We start from the raw sequence: 15,681 nt of genomic DNA on the forward strand, positions 1-15,681 counted from the left end.
CAGCGTGTCTCGCAGCTAGTTGCGCCGTGTAAGTGATGTGTCGCACGGGCGCGTCTAAGCGGCGTGGACGAGAGTGGGCATCTGAGTCAAAGGCAGCAAGGGATACGGATGCCAAGGACATATGATTGTGTTGTCCTCAATAGCGTCTGTAATTGACTCTCGTATTGATCACACGGCACACGGCACAAGGCTGGGCGATTATCTGCTTGGCGTTTATGACCCGAGTGAGAGTGTGAGACAGACAAGCGGAGAGACAGGCGGACAGACAGACTCCCCTGGACGTTTCTCAAGTTTCGCCCGTCGGCCCAACAGTCCAGATTGTCAATCTGCCCCGGACCCCGATCATCGCGTCTTGTTCCACGTCTGCCCCACGATCTTGCCTTCTGACACAGCGCATTCGCGGCCGCTTTTTAACATGCACGCATCGCCCTTAAGGTTAACCGCTGGCGGGTTTCGAATTGCTGGCGCGGATGACGAGGCAGGAGACTAAGAGTGTCAAATGCCCGAATGGCGGGGGACCCATGCCGAAGTACATTGGTTGACCCAGATGCCATCAATTTCTGAAAGAGAGCCAAGGAACATAATTAAATATTTGGTGTACCTAGGTCTAACATGTATACAGAGAAATTGCTTTTCTAGAAGCAACAATAGCCGCTCGTGATCCGCAAGGTGGAACTGCCGTCTCGGGTGCTATTATCCGACCCACGGCGTACACCCGTCCTGTACCGACTTCGTGGCAGGTCTCGGCCTTGATATGACACACGCACAATACAGCGTACGCGTATAGCCCTGTTTGCTTGCATGCGACCGCTTGCCTCGTTTGGGACCGATAATGTGGCAGCCCGGGGTCAACTGCCACGGTAGCACTCCGAGATGGACGGGCTAGATATGTCGGCCCCTGGTCTCACGGCAATCTAATGCGCCGAGAAGACGTCAAGCGCTCCTGCGGGAACCCCAGCCCCTGGGATCGACCAGTGGGGAGAGAGTATCGGTGTTATTATATTGCTTTTCAGAGGGTTGCATTGCGCTACGCCAGATAGCCCGTTGCCGCCTCCCAATCGCACGCGCCGACTGTATAACTACCGCCCAACGTTCCACTTTCCGCCTGTGTTCCGCCTTGCATATATGTTCCACCTACTTCCGTATTCCTCTCGTCGTATTCTCTTCTCTTCCCAGCTGCTAATTCTTTGATCACCCTTTTGTTTACACTTGTTCGCTGCTGGCTTGTTTTTACCCCCACTTGAGTCTCTCTTTTGCTGTCACAAGCGTTCGGATCCGTGACCATGGACGCTATGCACAAGCTTGTTAATAGCCGGTCCCAGAGATGGCAGACAGGCAACTACATTCCTCTTCACAACCCGGCGCTGGACCCCAGCGAAAAGGCGTCAAATGGGTTCAGGCACATCTCGCGATGTCTGATACGGGTATCTAAACTTCCGTTGATGTTGCTCATCACTTTTGTCATCTTGATACCAACACTGTTCACCCTGGTGGTGGTCAATGTGAGTTTTGTCCTTGCACATAACCACTTAGTTGAAGAAACTCTTGCTGACTCCGTCCAAAACAGGGTCATAGTTACGTCTCTGACGGCACGAATGATGTCTTTGCTTTGAGCTGGGCCAACCACATAGTGCCCCCGAGCCATCCTCCGCTTCACATCGGCATTCCAAACAACATCCCCATCCACGAGACACATACCGATTTTCCCGAGAGCTTGGATGCGACCCCGATAGTAGAAGCAGAGGATACGCCGTCGGAAGACAATAATGATAATGCTCCCAAAGCGCCACACGCGGAGCTTGAAGAACCGGAGAAGCCAGAGGAACATCATCAACCGGTGCAGACGAAGATATCACAAGCACCTGAGGCACCTGCAGAATTCATCTTTGACGAAAGTGGCAAGGAAGTCGGAAATGAACTAGATTACCTCAACGAGCAAGAATCTGAGATCATGGCCGACATCCCTGAGCCCCCGCCCGGAAATCACCGTCTCGTCATCCTCCTCCCCGCCGACGACTCCGGTTCCGCGCTCTGCAAGGTCATATTCAGCGGAATGGCAATGGGTTACCCCAGCCCTGTTATCCTCAACTGGAAAAAGGACGTCGGAAAGACTGACGCACGGGACATTGGCAGCTCCCACCTTGCCAAGATCACAGGTGCCCTCGAGTATCTGGATGCCATCACCCGCCAAGATACCCACGAGGGAGATCGCTTGAACGACGACGACCTTGTTGTGCTCGTTGATGCCTACGATGTCTGGTGGCAACTCCCTCCGGACGTGCTGATCAAGCGATATCACGAGTCCAACAGACTCGCCAACGAGCGTCTGGCCAAGGAATGGGGCGCACGAGGCCAGATGCCCATGCAGCAGACCATCGTGGCGTCGGTTCAGAAGAGGTGCTGGCCTACTCCCGAAATGCCCGGCAACCGCCACTGCGAAGAGCTCCCCGAAAGCACTGCTCGGAAGGATCTGTACGGGGAAAACACCGACATTGATCCAAACTTGAGCGCCAAAAAGAACCCGTATCACGACACGCGGCCCAAGTACTTCAACAGCGGCACCATCATGGGCCCGGTTGGCGACATGAAGCGATACATGCGCCGGGTCCAGGAGAGGATGGAGCAGTTATTGGTAAAGCACCACAAACTTTGGAGTGACCAGGGCATCTTTGCCGAAGTCTTCGGAGAGCAGGAGGTCTGGCGAACGTGGCTCCGCACCCAGCACAGGGAGTTCCCCCATGACGACATTACCAAGATGATGCTGGAGCGATTCGAGTACAACGTCGGCCTGGACTATAGCCAGCAGCTCTTCATTCCTACCGTGTTTGAAGAGGAGGACGGCGAAATGGTACACCTCAACAACGAGACGCACATTGCCGAAAAGTCCCAGAAGCTGGGGATCAGCCCCGTCCGTCTCAAGGGCGTCCCTAAGGACATCCGCAACTCTGAGATCCCGCTCAACAAGGTAGTCAGCGAAAATCAACGCGGCAGCTTCGACTGGGGCGAGATGCCACTCTACGCCGATTACTTCAGCGAGGCTGTCCCGGTGGCGGTCCATCACAATGCCCACGCCGACGGCCTCAAGGCACGACGAGTATGGTGGTGGAACCGCACGTGGTACTTCCCCTACCTGCGCGAGTTGGTCGGGATCTACCTCGAACGACCAGCGAAGCTCCAGCCGCTCGCCACGTTCGCTACGCAGGGAAAACAAGCTGTGTACTGGCCGCCCAGCTCAGACAAGGAGAAGCGGAGGCCACGCCATTTCACGCTCGGTGCTCGCAAGAGTGGGCTGCCGGAGATGAACTTTGAGATGCTGTGTCGGGAGAAGGGTGAGGATGTGAATAGTCAGCGTCGGTGGTTCCAGGAGGTGTTCAGAGATGGCTTGGGTGGGCTTTGAGGTGCAGATCGGGCGGCTACGTGATCTTAGACCTAATACTTAATGATTTGATATGTATATCCTGTGTGTATAATGAAAGATATCCTTGTAAAATAAGCACATGGTCTCAAGAAGTCCCAAGTAAACACCGCAATTAACATGACTAAACAAATGGCTGCCATTGCTGCTCGCACCAGTCCCAAAACTTCTTGCAGTACCCGAGCCCCCCAGCTTCCTCGGGAGTCATGGCATTGATGATGTCTTTCCGCGGACACTCACTGTCTGGTCGAACCCGCCCCCAAGGAATGATATAGGCGCCATTATTCTCGAGGGTGATGCTAGGTGACAAGCCTGCGTAAAGTTCCGTGTGTGCGCCAAACTTTGTATCGTGGAGGATTCTGTTCATGAGCAGCATGACCATCGCGGGTGCGCCGTCGTATGAGCCGGCCCTGACGTTGCCGGGGTTCTGAGCAACACTGACGATGCCGTGCTTGCCATAGCGTTGAGCCATCTCTCGACTTAGCATCCAGCTGCCGACTTTTGAAACGGCGTAATTGCGGGCTCGATCTTCCGTGCCAGTATCTAAGAGTTCAAAATCGATACCGTTGGGAGGTACTCCCTGGTCTGCGGCGATGCTGGACGTCCAGACCACCCTCACAGCTCCTGATTGAGACAGCGACGCGGCCACAGCGGCTCGCAGCTGGGGCTCAAGCAACTGAGTGAACAGCAGAGTTGCAACGCAATGCATTCCAACCATGGACTCCAGACCCTGAGCAGTTTTGGCGAAAGGCTCAACCCGGTAGCCTCCAGTTCCTGCATTGTTCCAAAGAACGTCGAGTTTAGATTCCTGTGATGCAAAGCTCAAGGCTGCTGACTTTACGGATTCCAAGTCGTTGAGATCGAGTTGGAGGAACTTGAGAGTTCCTGGCGTGGAAGGTGGTGGCTTGGTCTCGATGATCTGATTGATGGCATTGTAGGCGCGTTCCTAATATGAATGTAAGCCTTTAGCCGCTGCAGCAGGTGAAGTTCACGACAACGACCGACCTGAGATCTTGAAGCCATATAGATAGTGGCGCCGGTTCCGTACAGGATCTTGCACAGCTCATACCCGACGCCCGAGTTACCACCCGTCACGATAAAAACTTTGCCCTGCTGGGAAGGCACATTGTCTTCTGTAAGGGTCGGTTTCGGAGGGAACAGCTGGGTGTATAAGCTGCGGAAAGCCATGGTGGGTAGATTTCCACGGATGGATACGGATTCTGAGAAATGAATGACTAGAAAGAAAGGAAAAGGGGAGATGGGAATTGAAAGTACCAACCCATCTTAATATCTAACAAAGCTAAAACGCGGAGTGAGGTGGAAAGGCGGAGATTTTCTCCGCGTTGATGGTGGCATTGACTGCAAGCTACAGGCGGAATTCCGCCCTGGCAGTCATAACAACAGACAGCCGCACACAGAAACTCTGCCGTAAGCTCAATACAATTCACAATCAGCTCTAGATTAAATTAGCTTCAAGAGGGAGGTCTTTAAAACATCTGATGCGACTTTCCAAGCGATATTATTTGGTAGGTGTACACGACCACAAATCCAAGCCGTTACTGTGTGCAAGGTGAGGCATTGTGGCGTTTTAATTACCGGCCTATATCACCTCCTCTAGGATTTAGTGAGGACTCAAAACAAATCCCAAACTGGCTCTACCCCTCTCATCGCCTCCCATATATCCCAATCCATGAGACTCGCCTCGTCCGGTTGGGTGAGATTCGATGGTTCGATTTGGCCCAAAGCCTCGACCTCAGCCAGCGGAGACCACAGGGTAGGATTGGCGGACTGGAAATGCAACCCGGATGGTTGATTTCCCAGCAAACTTCCCAAAGGCTCCGAAGACTGTGGTATGCTTTCCGCTTGGAGAATTGTTGGGGTTTCGAGTGTCGGCTCACATCTGGAATTGGAAGCTTGAGGCTCAATGACCATGTCATGCAGCTGGTTTGTTGGAAAAGAGAGGTTGTCATCTGTAGTCTCTGCAATTTTATCCACCCATTGGTCGACAGGAAGCGCAGGTAAAGGCTGTCCACCCAGCGTCTCCGCCTTCCAGCGTGTCAGTTCTCCCTCGCGGTAAGTCTCGGTTGTCTTCGCCAGTCCCACCAAAGGCAGCCAGAGACTGGCTTTCTTCGCATCCGCCGATGCTGACTCAAGTAGACCCTTTGTTGTAATCCACACTTGCTCAGACTCTAGCCCCCAAGGCTGACGGCAGGCTTGTCGCAGGAAGACGCCAATGGCATGCCAGGGAACGTGGCCCGCCAGCTGCCAGCGCCAATTGACCCAGGTGGGCTCGGTGATGAGTGCATGAACTGCCTTGATGATCGTAATGGAAGCTTTTAGGGCAGAAAACATATAATGTTGGCTGTGTGGTGTACAAGACGTTTGCGTTTTTGCTGAGACCAAAGGTCTATGGAGAACCAATTCCACTTTCGCAAAGAACAGCGATACCAGTGTCGTGATGAAGCTGTCAAGTGCGAGTTCCGAGCGAAGACCTTGAAGATAGCTACTCTGAATCTTCGACTTTGCCGCTTGGAAGATCTGCAGCTTGATCTGCGGAGTGTTGGTGGAATTTGCCTGTAGAGCTTGTACAACACGCCAGATTCCGCATCTGACGAGGCAGGGGATCATATTGGATGACTTTATGTCGGGTAGGGCGGCGGTTGAAGTGAGAGAATCCAGCTGCGTGTCATCTGTGGTTCCAGGCAGCTCGGTGTCAAATGAGGTTTCCGATATTGATAGGTCTCTCAGACACGGTCTCTGGGTTTTCGAGTCGAGGAAACAAATGTGCCACCACAGGCGACGACGAAGCTCGGTTTCAAGCTGGCTCTTATTGTTCTGGTTCTGATGCAGTCCTAGGGATTTGGCAACCCTTATGAGAAGTCCAGTCAATGGCCATGCTGAATCGCCTGCCCCGATATGTGGCAGGACAGAGAGGTAGATGACAAATGCCTGCACGACAACTATTTGCTTGGTGACGAGGAACTCAGCTTGACCAAGAGCCTGCTCAGTTCCAAGTCGATAGCGTGCAAGAAGATGTGCCTTAGGTGCGTTGAAATTGGTTGCCACGGCTTCGTCGTCCATGGATACAATGGCTGCAAGCGAAATGGCAAACAGCAAGGGTTCCATGCTGGGGCTGAGAGAGCTGAAGTTCCCTTTTAGCTCACGAATTACTTTGTCCATGGTTGGAACGTGAAGGATTTTGATGAATATATCAACCCTTTCGACGAACGTCTGCCAGATGAAGAGCATTTGGGAGGGTAGCGGATTCAGCGCATCCAGGCTCCCCGAGCTGGCGCCATGTCCGAAGACGAAGCCCTGATGGCCGAGATTACCACTAGGCGCCGTCTCGGGGATCGTAGAATCATTTGGCTCATTGTAATCAGCAACATCATGTACTGCTTGAAGAATGTTGTCCACCTGTCAAAGTTAGAACTAAGCCAAGTCTACCTGTGATGGGCATACCTCGTCGCAAAAGACGGACCAAAAGCGATTGCCCACATGGCGACTACCGTCTTTGTCGACAACCAACCGGCCGAATTCTTCATCAAACTCGCTTCCGGGAACAAAGCTGAGGGCATCGCTGGCGGAACTGGTCAGCGATTGGCCGACGGATCTGGCCTCTGACTGGGTGGCATCCGGACTGGAGGTGTTGCCACTGACAGACAACGACGGGTTGGGCTGATCAGACGCTGGATTTGCACTTGGTTCGCCGGGACCCTCCTCCACTTGAGCAGAAAGCTCCGTAACAACTGCTTCAAGGCGACGAAGGCGGCTCAGAAGCTCTGATTGCTTCTGCGCAGGCGACTTCCAAACCGACGGGTCTCTGCTGCGCCGCGGAACACGCCCAGTCACTGGGTAGTGGCAGTCGATGGCGGCTCGAATGCAGTTGGAGCATGGGTCTCGCCTATCGCATCTGACCTTCCGGCGGCGGCAAGTGACACAGCTCCAGATCTTGAGCCCGGCATCCGAAGCCGAAGACGGTGCGCCGTCTGCTTGTTCTTCCGTCGACATACTTGCTGACACCGTCGGTGATCGGCGCTTATAACTGCCGACGCCGCTGGGAGCTGGGCGGTGATAGAATTGGACACGAGGGCGGCAACCAAAGCGAGGGTGCTGGAACCGAAACGAGACTTTTGGAACGATGGACTTGTCCCTAAGAGGCGAGGGCGACGAGATCTCGGGGCTGGATCACGGCCGAGAAATGTGAGAGCGTGTCGAGGCAAATCAGTGGAGACGGATCGGAGGTCGCTCTCGGACACGGAGCTCGGTCATGATCCCTGTCACCGAAGGATCCACACTGAAGATAAGTGCACTAACAGAGGGGACATGAGTCTGGGCGGGTATTCCGATAAACAACGCCTGAAGTCCATGTATTCGATGGTACTAGATCAACCACTCCCTCACCACACCAAAGCCCGAAGGCTTCTGTCTCGCGGTGGCCAGATAAAATCCCCAGGCCGTTCTCTTTGTGTGTTTATATTCCATATACTTTCGTTCTTCCATTACAGTCCAAAGACGTCACGATGTCCAAAACTGTAGTCATCCTCGGAGCAGGCTGGGCGGGCCTCCCTCTTGCACACAAGCTGTTGAAGTACACCGTTCCCAAACTTTCCTCTGGCCTCAAGGTGATTTTGGTATCGCCCAACAGTCACTTCTTCTGGAATGTCGCCGCCACCCGTGGGTTGATCCCCGACGAAATCCCCGACGACCAGCTCTTCCTGCCAATCAAGCCAGCGTTCGATCAGTATTCAGCCAAGAACTTTGAGTTTGTCCTTGGCACAGCGGATGGCATCGATACGACAGCGAGCACAGTTAATATCGAGTTGAATGGAGGAGCCCAGCGCACCATCTCTTACGATCATCTCATCGTTGCGACAGGGTCGCGTCTGACTAGCAACCTCCCCCTCAAGCCCATCGGAAGCCATGAAACGACAATTGCTGCGTGGACCGACTTGAAGAGGCAAGTCCAAAGTTCAAAGTCAATCCTCATTGCAGGCGCTGGGGCAACAGGCGTTGAAGTCGCAGGCGAGTTGGCGGCGAAATACGGCACTGCAAAGGAAATCACGCTCTTGATTAGTGGCCAAAAGCCGCTGGAGGGCGCCCTACCCGCAGTCAGCGGTATTCTCGAGAAGGACTTGAAGCGGCTTGGTGTCAAGCTCATCTACCAAGCCCGCGTTACAGAGGCGAGAGAAGCTTCTGGTGGCAAGCAGACAGAAGTCACAGTGTCGAATGGCTCTACCATTGTTACAGACTTGTATTTGCCTCTTTACGGCGTCCGAACCAATACGTCATTCGTCCCGAGCGCTTTGTTGGACTCGGATGGCAACGTTAAGCAGGATGAGAATATGCGAGCGGTTGGCACAGAGAACATCTGGGGCATCGGAGATGTGGGAAACATTGAACCCAAGCAGCTCACGGTGACGGATAACCAAATCATTTATCTGGCAACGGCACTCGATGCGGCACTGACAGGCTCAACTGTGCCTAGCCCTTACCAACCAATGAACAAGAAGATGATCTTTCTCTCGCTTGGCAGAAAGATGGCGACTGGTCAAATTGGAAACTGGAAATTATTCGGGTTCATGGTTTCTTACGTCAAGGGGAGAAAGCTGTTTGTTGATACGGCAGAGGGGTATGTTGGAGGGAAGCATTTGCGACATGCAGCAATGTAGGGTGAAGGACGACACGGTCCCTTTACGGATCGGTTGGAATTGATAGGCTGCCCAGAAACTCGGAGCCAAATTCCTATACCTTGCTCAGCTTCATTCAGACAGATAAATATAATTTAATACACAATATTCTTTCTAAATGCCCCGACGTCCCCGCCGCCAACGAGCTAAGCTGTGGATTGGTGCATTTGCGACTGACACATCTTTGCAGGATCGCATGCAAATGCATAATACGTATGGCCATGTGTAATATTTTTCAGCTCGTTAAACTAGTCTATTACCAAGACCTGGGCGGCGGGTCATCCATTTAAAAGAGAGGTCATGCGGACATGAATCCCGGCCGCTCCGCCGCGTCTCCGCAAAAGCCGGGTGGAATCGGAGGCTTACCTTGACTCACAGAGGCTGTCCACTTCAGCCCACCTGAAAGCAACAAAACCAATCGCCCTGCCACAATAGGGAATCACTGAACTACTGTTGCATTGGTAATCGGCAATTCCGCTCTTCAAGATGGCATTTCGAAGTTTTCCTGCAAAGATAATCACGTCGTCCGTGTGTGCGGCTCTCGTGGTTGGAGGCACTTATGGATACTTCGTGCACAGGCGCATACGAACGACTGATCCAAAGAAAATCACGACTTTCGATACCATCCCCGACTCTTTACAGCAGTCTTTGTCTGTCACCGAAATTGTCAATGCGAAACGACACCACCAGATGGCAGACTCCCGCTTTATCACGATTGAAATCCCACCAGAACATCAAAACATGACGGACGAGGTCCTGTTGGCAAGATTCACAAAGGGCTTTTTTGGCGGCCTTGTCATCGCTCCTGAGAGAATCGCCCTGCAGATATTCCGGCCTAGGTTTCTCAACTTCTCAAGCAAGTCAAATTCGATTCATTCTACCTTCTAGAACTAACCTCGGAGCAGAGATAAAGACTCCAGAGAATATTCCTAAAATATGGTACAAGAATCAGCTCTCAGAGGACCAATTGCCTCCTCTGTATTGTGAACTATTCGGAGTATTCCAGGTCATCGACACGCGAATGGACCCGAAGAGTGGTGACAAAGACAAGCTAGACCGCACCGAGAGTTATGTCGATTTCGGCTTTTGCAGCGATCAGTCTCAATTTGCTGGAGTTCACCGATTTTCAATTGTGCGGTCGAATGAGTCGTCCACTGCTGGCCAAACTGTTCAAATCCACTTACAGAGTATGACTTGCAATCCAACCGTCAATAAGCCCTTCTCATTGGGCTTTTTGTTCCCATTGCACCTGGCTTATGCCGAGTTCTTGTTTAGGGAGGGTGTCTCACAAGTAACTGGGTCACTGGGCAATGAATAATGTGTAAAACAATTGTTTCCGAGAGGCTGTACGATAGACTTGTATTACTCGGAGTATGGGGTTTAAAATAGAGACAAAAGGGACAATACCACTTCTTACTGATTCAGCAATACCGGGATCCCTTGCTGCTTGGCTTAGGCCTATACACCCTCGTACCAGCATAGATCCGCAACGAACAAGGCATCATTTTGGTGTTTAATTTTCAATTTATTAAAACAGTACATTCATTCGTCAAGGAGGACATTACAATCTAATTCTGACCAGACAGCCCAAAGCAAACGCACGCATTTCCTAACCCTACTCCAACCAGGTACAAGACAGTTTAGGCCGCAACACCGACTTGGATCGGCCCCTCAGGCAGTTTGCTACCAGCAATGTTGCACTGGCGGAAAAGGCGAACCTCATCTTCAGCAAACGCTCCGACCACGGAATGGATCAGGCCTCGGTTGTGGAACATGACAAAGTCACCCTGCTCCCAATCGTGAGGGTAGACCATCTTGGGGCCAATGCCCGGCCTCTGAAGGTCGTGGACCATCTCGCGCACCTTCTCAAGATCGTCGATGACAGTGCCGTCGGCAAGATGCAGCTTGCGAATGGCGGAAGGATGGACTTGAAGAGCCAGGCGACCGGTGACTGGGTTGCGCCAGCACATGGGCAGGATCTGGATCTTCTCCTCCTCGATGGGTGGCAAGCTGTCGAGCGAAACTTCCTTGCCCTCGGACACAAGGCCGAGACCATCGGAGCGGGACTTGGCGCCGCTCATCCAAACATACGGATGAGGAGCATACTCGACTTTGGTGGTGCGAACAAACTCCTGGTCTTCAGGAGAGAGCCTGTCGTACATGGCATAGCCAGAGACAAAGGCTGTAGTGCCAAGGGGAACAGTCATCTCCTCGCCAGAGTTGTCATCGTAGACGAGGGTTTGCTTGCGACCGCCAGGGACTTTGACTGCAAGCAGAGAGGTCACAACTGGTGGGGCGAGGCCATACAGGGCCGCGTCGATGTGCCATCGGTAGAAGCGGGTGTAGTCGAGGTCCTTCTCATCGGGGATCGTGGTCGCATGGAAAGTGCGGTGGTGAGGGTGGCGAAGCTGGATGTTCTTCAAGCCCTCGTATTCTTCCACGAAGCCGTTTCCGATGACCTGGACCTGGGGCTGATGAGGAATGGTCTTGAGGTCCGGGTGCAGAATCGAGCGCTTAGCGTCCAGAGTCTTGCCGTGGCCGTATGAACCGCCCGCCTCGGGGTCGAACTTCTGGGTGATCTCGTACTGCGCCTTGGGCGAGGCGTGGCCCTGATTCTTGAAAACAAGGACCTGGTGGTGGAACAGGGCGTCACGGATTACGTCAAAGTCGGCATCTAAACCGTGTTAGTTTCTGGTCGAGCTGCGGCAGAATTCAAGAGGCCTTACCATAGGAGGTTACCGATTGCACGGGTATTCTCCCAAAAATTGTGGCATTTCAACAGAGCACATTGCGGGGCACGTCAAATCTTACCGGTGAGGTTTTCAATGTCAACGTTGGAGACAACAGCTCCAAAGTCGATGTTGGATCCCTCGGGAGAAGGGATCGGCTGGACGGTTACTGTGGAAGACATGAGGCCGATTTTTGCAGGTTTTTGTGATTCAGTGTGTTTTTTGGAAGCGGGATATTGATCAACCGTAGTGTTGGAGTGAGTTGGGAAAGATAAACTCAAGCTGGGGCATCGCGATCTATTTAAGTTGAAGATGACGCTGTAGCACAGATCGGAGCGGAGGCCGCCGATAACCGCTATCTTTGACGGCTGTACGGCTTTAGCCCGCGAGCTAATCAGACCCGCCAAAAGCCACGCAGCTTGCCGATTGCCGTCTCGTTATCAGCGAAGATGGCGCTCTAGTTGACGCCAACATTTGACTCAAAGGCAATTGGCTGGGGCTTATCAACGCCCGTTCTCCTCCGTTTTGTTCAAGGTCGTCTCCGATGAGCGCAGTCTTCGGGCCGCTCCGAGAAGGTTGGTGGAGGGTATCGCTTTGGAAGACTGTGAGACCGTGAGACATGTTGCGTCACCTGCATTCATTTGCCCCTGCGCCGTCTGTATCAAGTAGGTACACAAGTATACGCCAAATAATTCCGATCGCTTAGCACAACCCGAATGTTCACTTGGAGGGTCCCGCGTGGGATGTGGATGTACTTAGAGGAGACCTGTCAGACGAACACTTCAATTACCGATACTAGAGTCTTCGAAGTCGCGAGCGCCACTGGACAGGGCTTAACGCTGCGAAAAAGCAAGCGTGAAAGTGTCGTTTCGGCAAAAAGACCGCCGCGCATAAGGGATAGGGCGACCGAATCCGCGCTGGGATGATCCTAGTCGTGACGCGAGAGATGCTCGTTTCGTTTGTTGGAACGCTTGCAAGCTAGACGAAGGCGCCGGAACTCATGGTTTTATCCAAATTAGGTATGGTTAAGGGTTCGTGGAAACACGTCAAGTGTGTCTCGTTTCACAAAAGGCGATGGCAGTTTACTCACTCAAGACTCTCTACTTTTACCCATAAAATGGAGCGTTCCCTGCCTTATGGATACTGACCCGCCGGGATCTGACAAGAAAACACCCGAAAGGATGTCAAAGATCCTGGCTATAATCCCAGTCGCTCATCACTCACGTCCCCATTGCCTGTGCTGTTGTGACTTTTAGCGTGCACAGGCCCAGGTCATCAATCTGTAATGGGATGCAATGGGAGTTCGGACAAAAAAAAGAAGAGATAATATTTAAAAAAAAAAAAATCCTCGGCAGCAAGTCAAACAGCACGTTCGGGACAATAAAAGCATTGATACAACCAGGACATGATGGTATAGACCGATACTCTCCGCAGGCCAGATTCGCACACTAAGCATTCTATCGTACAAAATAATCTTCCTCTATGACCCACGTCTACTCCTTACCCCCGCCGGATCGGATCTCCGTCTTCACATATGGCAAAGCATCACCGGGCTTGACCCAGGTCTGGTGTTGGCCGATGCTGTTCAACTCGTGCTCGTTGATGGTCGAGTGATGGTCATGGTCGGACTCAACTTCGGGCCAGGGCCGCCAGAAGTCCTTCTTGCCCTTGAAGAGTCGGGTGAGCCATCCGGGCAGCAACCCGCCGGGGATCCTCCAGGTCCACGGGTCTTTGTGCTCCCTTCCGGCAGCCTTGAGCCTGCCACCAGACAGCGTCTCAACGGCCCAAACGAGCAGCGAGATGATGATGTAGCTGCAGATGCCAGCAATCATACCGTCGGCGATGGAGTAGGTGAAGGGCATGACGGTGATGGTCAAGAAGGCCGGCACGGCATCTCCCATATAACGCCAGTTGATCTCGGTGACAGCGCGCATCATCATGGAGCCCACCAGAATCAAAACGCAGCCAGTAGCCCACGAAGGGATGGAAGCGAAGATTGGGGCAAAGAAAATGGCAATAAAGAAGCATATGCCCGTAGACATGGCCGTGATACCCGTCTTGCCTCCTTCGCTAATGCCAGCACCACTCTCGATGAAGGCGGTAACGGGGGATGTACCAAAGAGAGAGCCAATAGTAATACTGATCGAGTCGACCAGGTATGCTGTGGCCGAGCCCTCGAAATCTTGGGTATGGTCATCGATGAGACTGGCAAATCTGGCCATGGAATACAGGGTACCAGTGCAGTCGAGGATATCCACATAAAGGAAAGTGACGAGGGCACGCCAGAACTGAGCACCGTATTGGCTAACATCCCACCGTTGCACGACAAGAATACGCTGGATAGGGTGGAACCAGACGACCTTTTTGAAGAAGTTAAAGTCATCGTCGCCCACGGGCGTGTTAGGAAAGACGGTTACCGACGTTCCCCTCGGCCAAGAGATGATGGACACGATGAGAATGCCAGCAATAATGGCGCCCTTGAAGCGGAACATGGTGAGCACGACGGTAAGGATGCCGCCACAGAAGATGCCCAGCCACAAGGTAGGATTGCGCATCTTGTGCGATCCCGGGCAAGATCCGTCTTCCAGCAGAGCGTCAACGGGGCATCCAGCCAGCTGGAGGGGCGTTGCAGTGGCGCCCTGGACCAAGCCAATGCCTTGGCCGTAGGAGAGTCCGATAAGAGTAAGGAACAGGCCGATACCGGCGCCGGTAGCCAGCTTGATGGACCTGGGGATGGCGCGTGCAAGCCACTGTCGGAGGCCGAAAACAGTGAGGCCGACGAAGAGGAGGCCTTCCACAAAAATGGCAGTCATGGCGACCTCGTACGGGATGGGGCCGGTGCCATGGAAGCCGACGACCTAGGAGAAATTAGATACCAGCTGGAGGAGTACGGAGGGAGTATACTCACATCGTATGCGAGGTAGGCGTTCAAACCCATGCCAGTGCTGATTCCCACAGGCCTAAATTGTTACAGTCAGCGTCTGGTTCATCTCACGCGCCTTGGGTTCGTGGGCCCGACTCACATGTTCGCCAGCAGACCAAGGAAGAAAGTGGCAAGCGACGAGATGGCTGCCGTTGCAGTGACGAGGTCTCTCTTGACTTCGTTCTTACACAAAAGGTAGTCGGTGTTCTGGGCGCAGATGGGGTCGTCCGCGGCCGGGTTCTCACAGACACAGGTGCCTCCGGAGTCGGCGACGATACTGGAGTTGACGGCGAGGATGTACGCCATGGCGAAGAAGGTGATGATGCCGGCGCGGATCTCTGTGAGAAACTTGGAGCCATGACGCGTGCGAGCCTAATTGCCGTGTTCCCCAGTCAGCTTGTTCCCGCGGATCCATTGTCAGTCGTAGATGGAGTTACTTACATGACCGGAGCCGTCAAGGCGAAACCAGCTGCCCACACGGCTTGCGGCTACCCGCTCGTTGATGCTTGACACCCAAGTCATGATGCGCACATGCAAGACGGGTGCTACTGAGGCTAATGGGTGGGCGTATAAGTTATACGTTTGACGAATAGAGCAGATCTGATCGAGGAAAAAGGAATTAGGAGGGGACCGTAAATAATAAGCAAAATCAGATGTCAGAGGTAGGCATGGATTCTAGAATGCTTCGAGCAAACCTCTCTACCTTAGTTCGGCCGTTGGTTCCCCCCTGTTAGATGCTGGTAACGAATGGTACCCAAGGAGGATTCAGCCGGTTTCTGATGCATGAGGTGCTGGAAATGTCCTTCCCCATTGAGTGACACGTCCGGCCTTGGCTGCCATTGTAACTTCCACTCGCACTAATGCATGCGATATCAGCCGTCTTCCAAAACACCCATTGAAAGCCTCTTTATAGAATCAGGGTCC

The 15,681-nt window shown here is 53.1% G+C and overlaps 7 protein-coding genes across 7 annotated transcripts; 3 read left to right on the plus strand and 4 right to left on the minus strand.

The window, feature by feature from the left end:
- Positions 1 to 1,148: 1,148 nt before the first annotated feature.
- BGZ61DRAFT_396093 (uncharacterized protein) lies at positions 1,149 to 3,495 on the plus strand. Its single transcript, XM_046242949.1, has 2 exons — positions 1,149 to 1,502; positions 1,568 to 3,495. The coding sequence occupies exons 1-2, from the start codon at positions 1,284 to 1,286 to the stop codon at positions 3,395 to 3,397; spliced, it is 2,049 nt and encodes a 682-aa protein (XP_046100695.1). The 5' UTR covers positions 1,149 to 1,283; the 3' UTR covers positions 3,398 to 3,495.
- Positions 3,496 to 3,515: 20 nt separating this feature from the next.
- BGZ61DRAFT_396097 (uncharacterized protein) lies at positions 3,516 to 4,603 on the minus strand (the record flags this gene model as incomplete). The annotated part of the gene is made up of 2 exons (XM_046242950.1): positions 3,516 to 4,361; positions 4,421 to 4,603. 2 exons carry the CDS (start codon positions 4,601 to 4,603, stop codon positions 3,540 to 3,542), a joined length of 1,005 nt encoding a protein of 334 aa, XP_046100696.1. The 3' UTR covers positions 3,516 to 3,539.
- A 444-nt stretch (positions 4,604 to 5,047) lies between these two features.
- BGZ61DRAFT_535662 (fungal-specific transcription factor domain-containing protein) lies at positions 5,048 to 7,426 on the minus strand (the record flags this gene model as incomplete). The annotated part of the gene is made up of 2 exons (XM_046254291.1): positions 5,048 to 6,832; positions 6,878 to 7,426. 2 exons carry the CDS (start codon positions 7,424 to 7,426, stop codon positions 5,048 to 5,050), a joined length of 2,334 nt encoding a protein of 777 aa, XP_046100697.1.
- A 460-nt stretch (positions 7,427 to 7,886) lies between these two features.
- On the plus strand, positions 7,887 to 9,228 carry BGZ61DRAFT_456965 (uncharacterized protein). Its single transcript, XM_046246584.1, has one exon. The coding sequence runs from the start codon at positions 7,939 to 7,941 to the stop codon at positions 9,085 to 9,087; it is 1,149 nt and encodes a 382-aa protein (XP_046100698.1). The 5' UTR covers positions 7,887 to 7,938; the 3' UTR covers positions 9,088 to 9,228.
- Positions 9,229 to 9,493: 265 nt separating this feature from the next.
- Positions 9,494 to 10,638, plus strand: BGZ61DRAFT_69487 (uncharacterized protein). The gene is made up of 2 exons (XM_046256993.1): positions 9,494 to 9,961; positions 10,011 to 10,638. Exons 1-2 carry the CDS (start codon positions 9,592 to 9,594, stop codon positions 10,421 to 10,423), a joined length of 783 nt encoding a protein of 260 aa, XP_046100699.1. The 5' UTR covers positions 9,494 to 9,591; the 3' UTR covers positions 10,424 to 10,638.
- A 27-nt stretch (positions 10,639 to 10,665) lies between these two features.
- Positions 10,666 to 12,132, minus strand: BGZ61DRAFT_69491 (uncharacterized protein). The gene is made up of 2 exons (XM_046256994.1): positions 11,917 to 12,132; positions 10,666 to 11,779 (listed from the first exon to the last, which is right to left on the minus strand). The coding sequence occupies exons 1-2, from the start codon at positions 12,014 to 12,016 to the stop codon at positions 10,746 to 10,748; spliced, it is 1,134 nt and encodes a 377-aa protein (XP_046100700.1). The 5' UTR covers positions 12,017 to 12,132; the 3' UTR covers positions 10,666 to 10,745.
- A 1,049-nt stretch (positions 12,133 to 13,181) lies between these two features.
- On the minus strand, positions 13,182 to 15,613 carry BGZ61DRAFT_456968 (purine transporter). The gene is made up of 4 exons (XM_046246585.1): positions 15,199 to 15,613; positions 14,858 to 15,129; positions 14,743 to 14,794; positions 13,182 to 14,692 (listed from the first exon to the last, which is right to left on the minus strand). Exons 1-4 carry the CDS (start codon positions 15,277 to 15,279, stop codon positions 13,328 to 13,330), a joined length of 1,770 nt encoding a protein of 589 aa, XP_046100701.1. The 5' UTR covers positions 15,280 to 15,613; the 3' UTR covers positions 13,182 to 13,327.
- Between the last annotated feature and the right edge of the window lie 68 nt (positions 15,614 to 15,681).

Source organism: Ilyonectria robusta, assembly GCF_021365365.1.
Source record: "Ilyonectria robusta strain PMI_751 chromosome Unknown BGZ61scaffold_18, whole genome shotgun sequence".
In the NCBI taxonomy this organism is placed as follows: domain Eukaryota; kingdom Fungi; phylum Ascomycota; class Sordariomycetes; order Hypocreales; family Nectriaceae; genus Ilyonectria; species Ilyonectria robusta.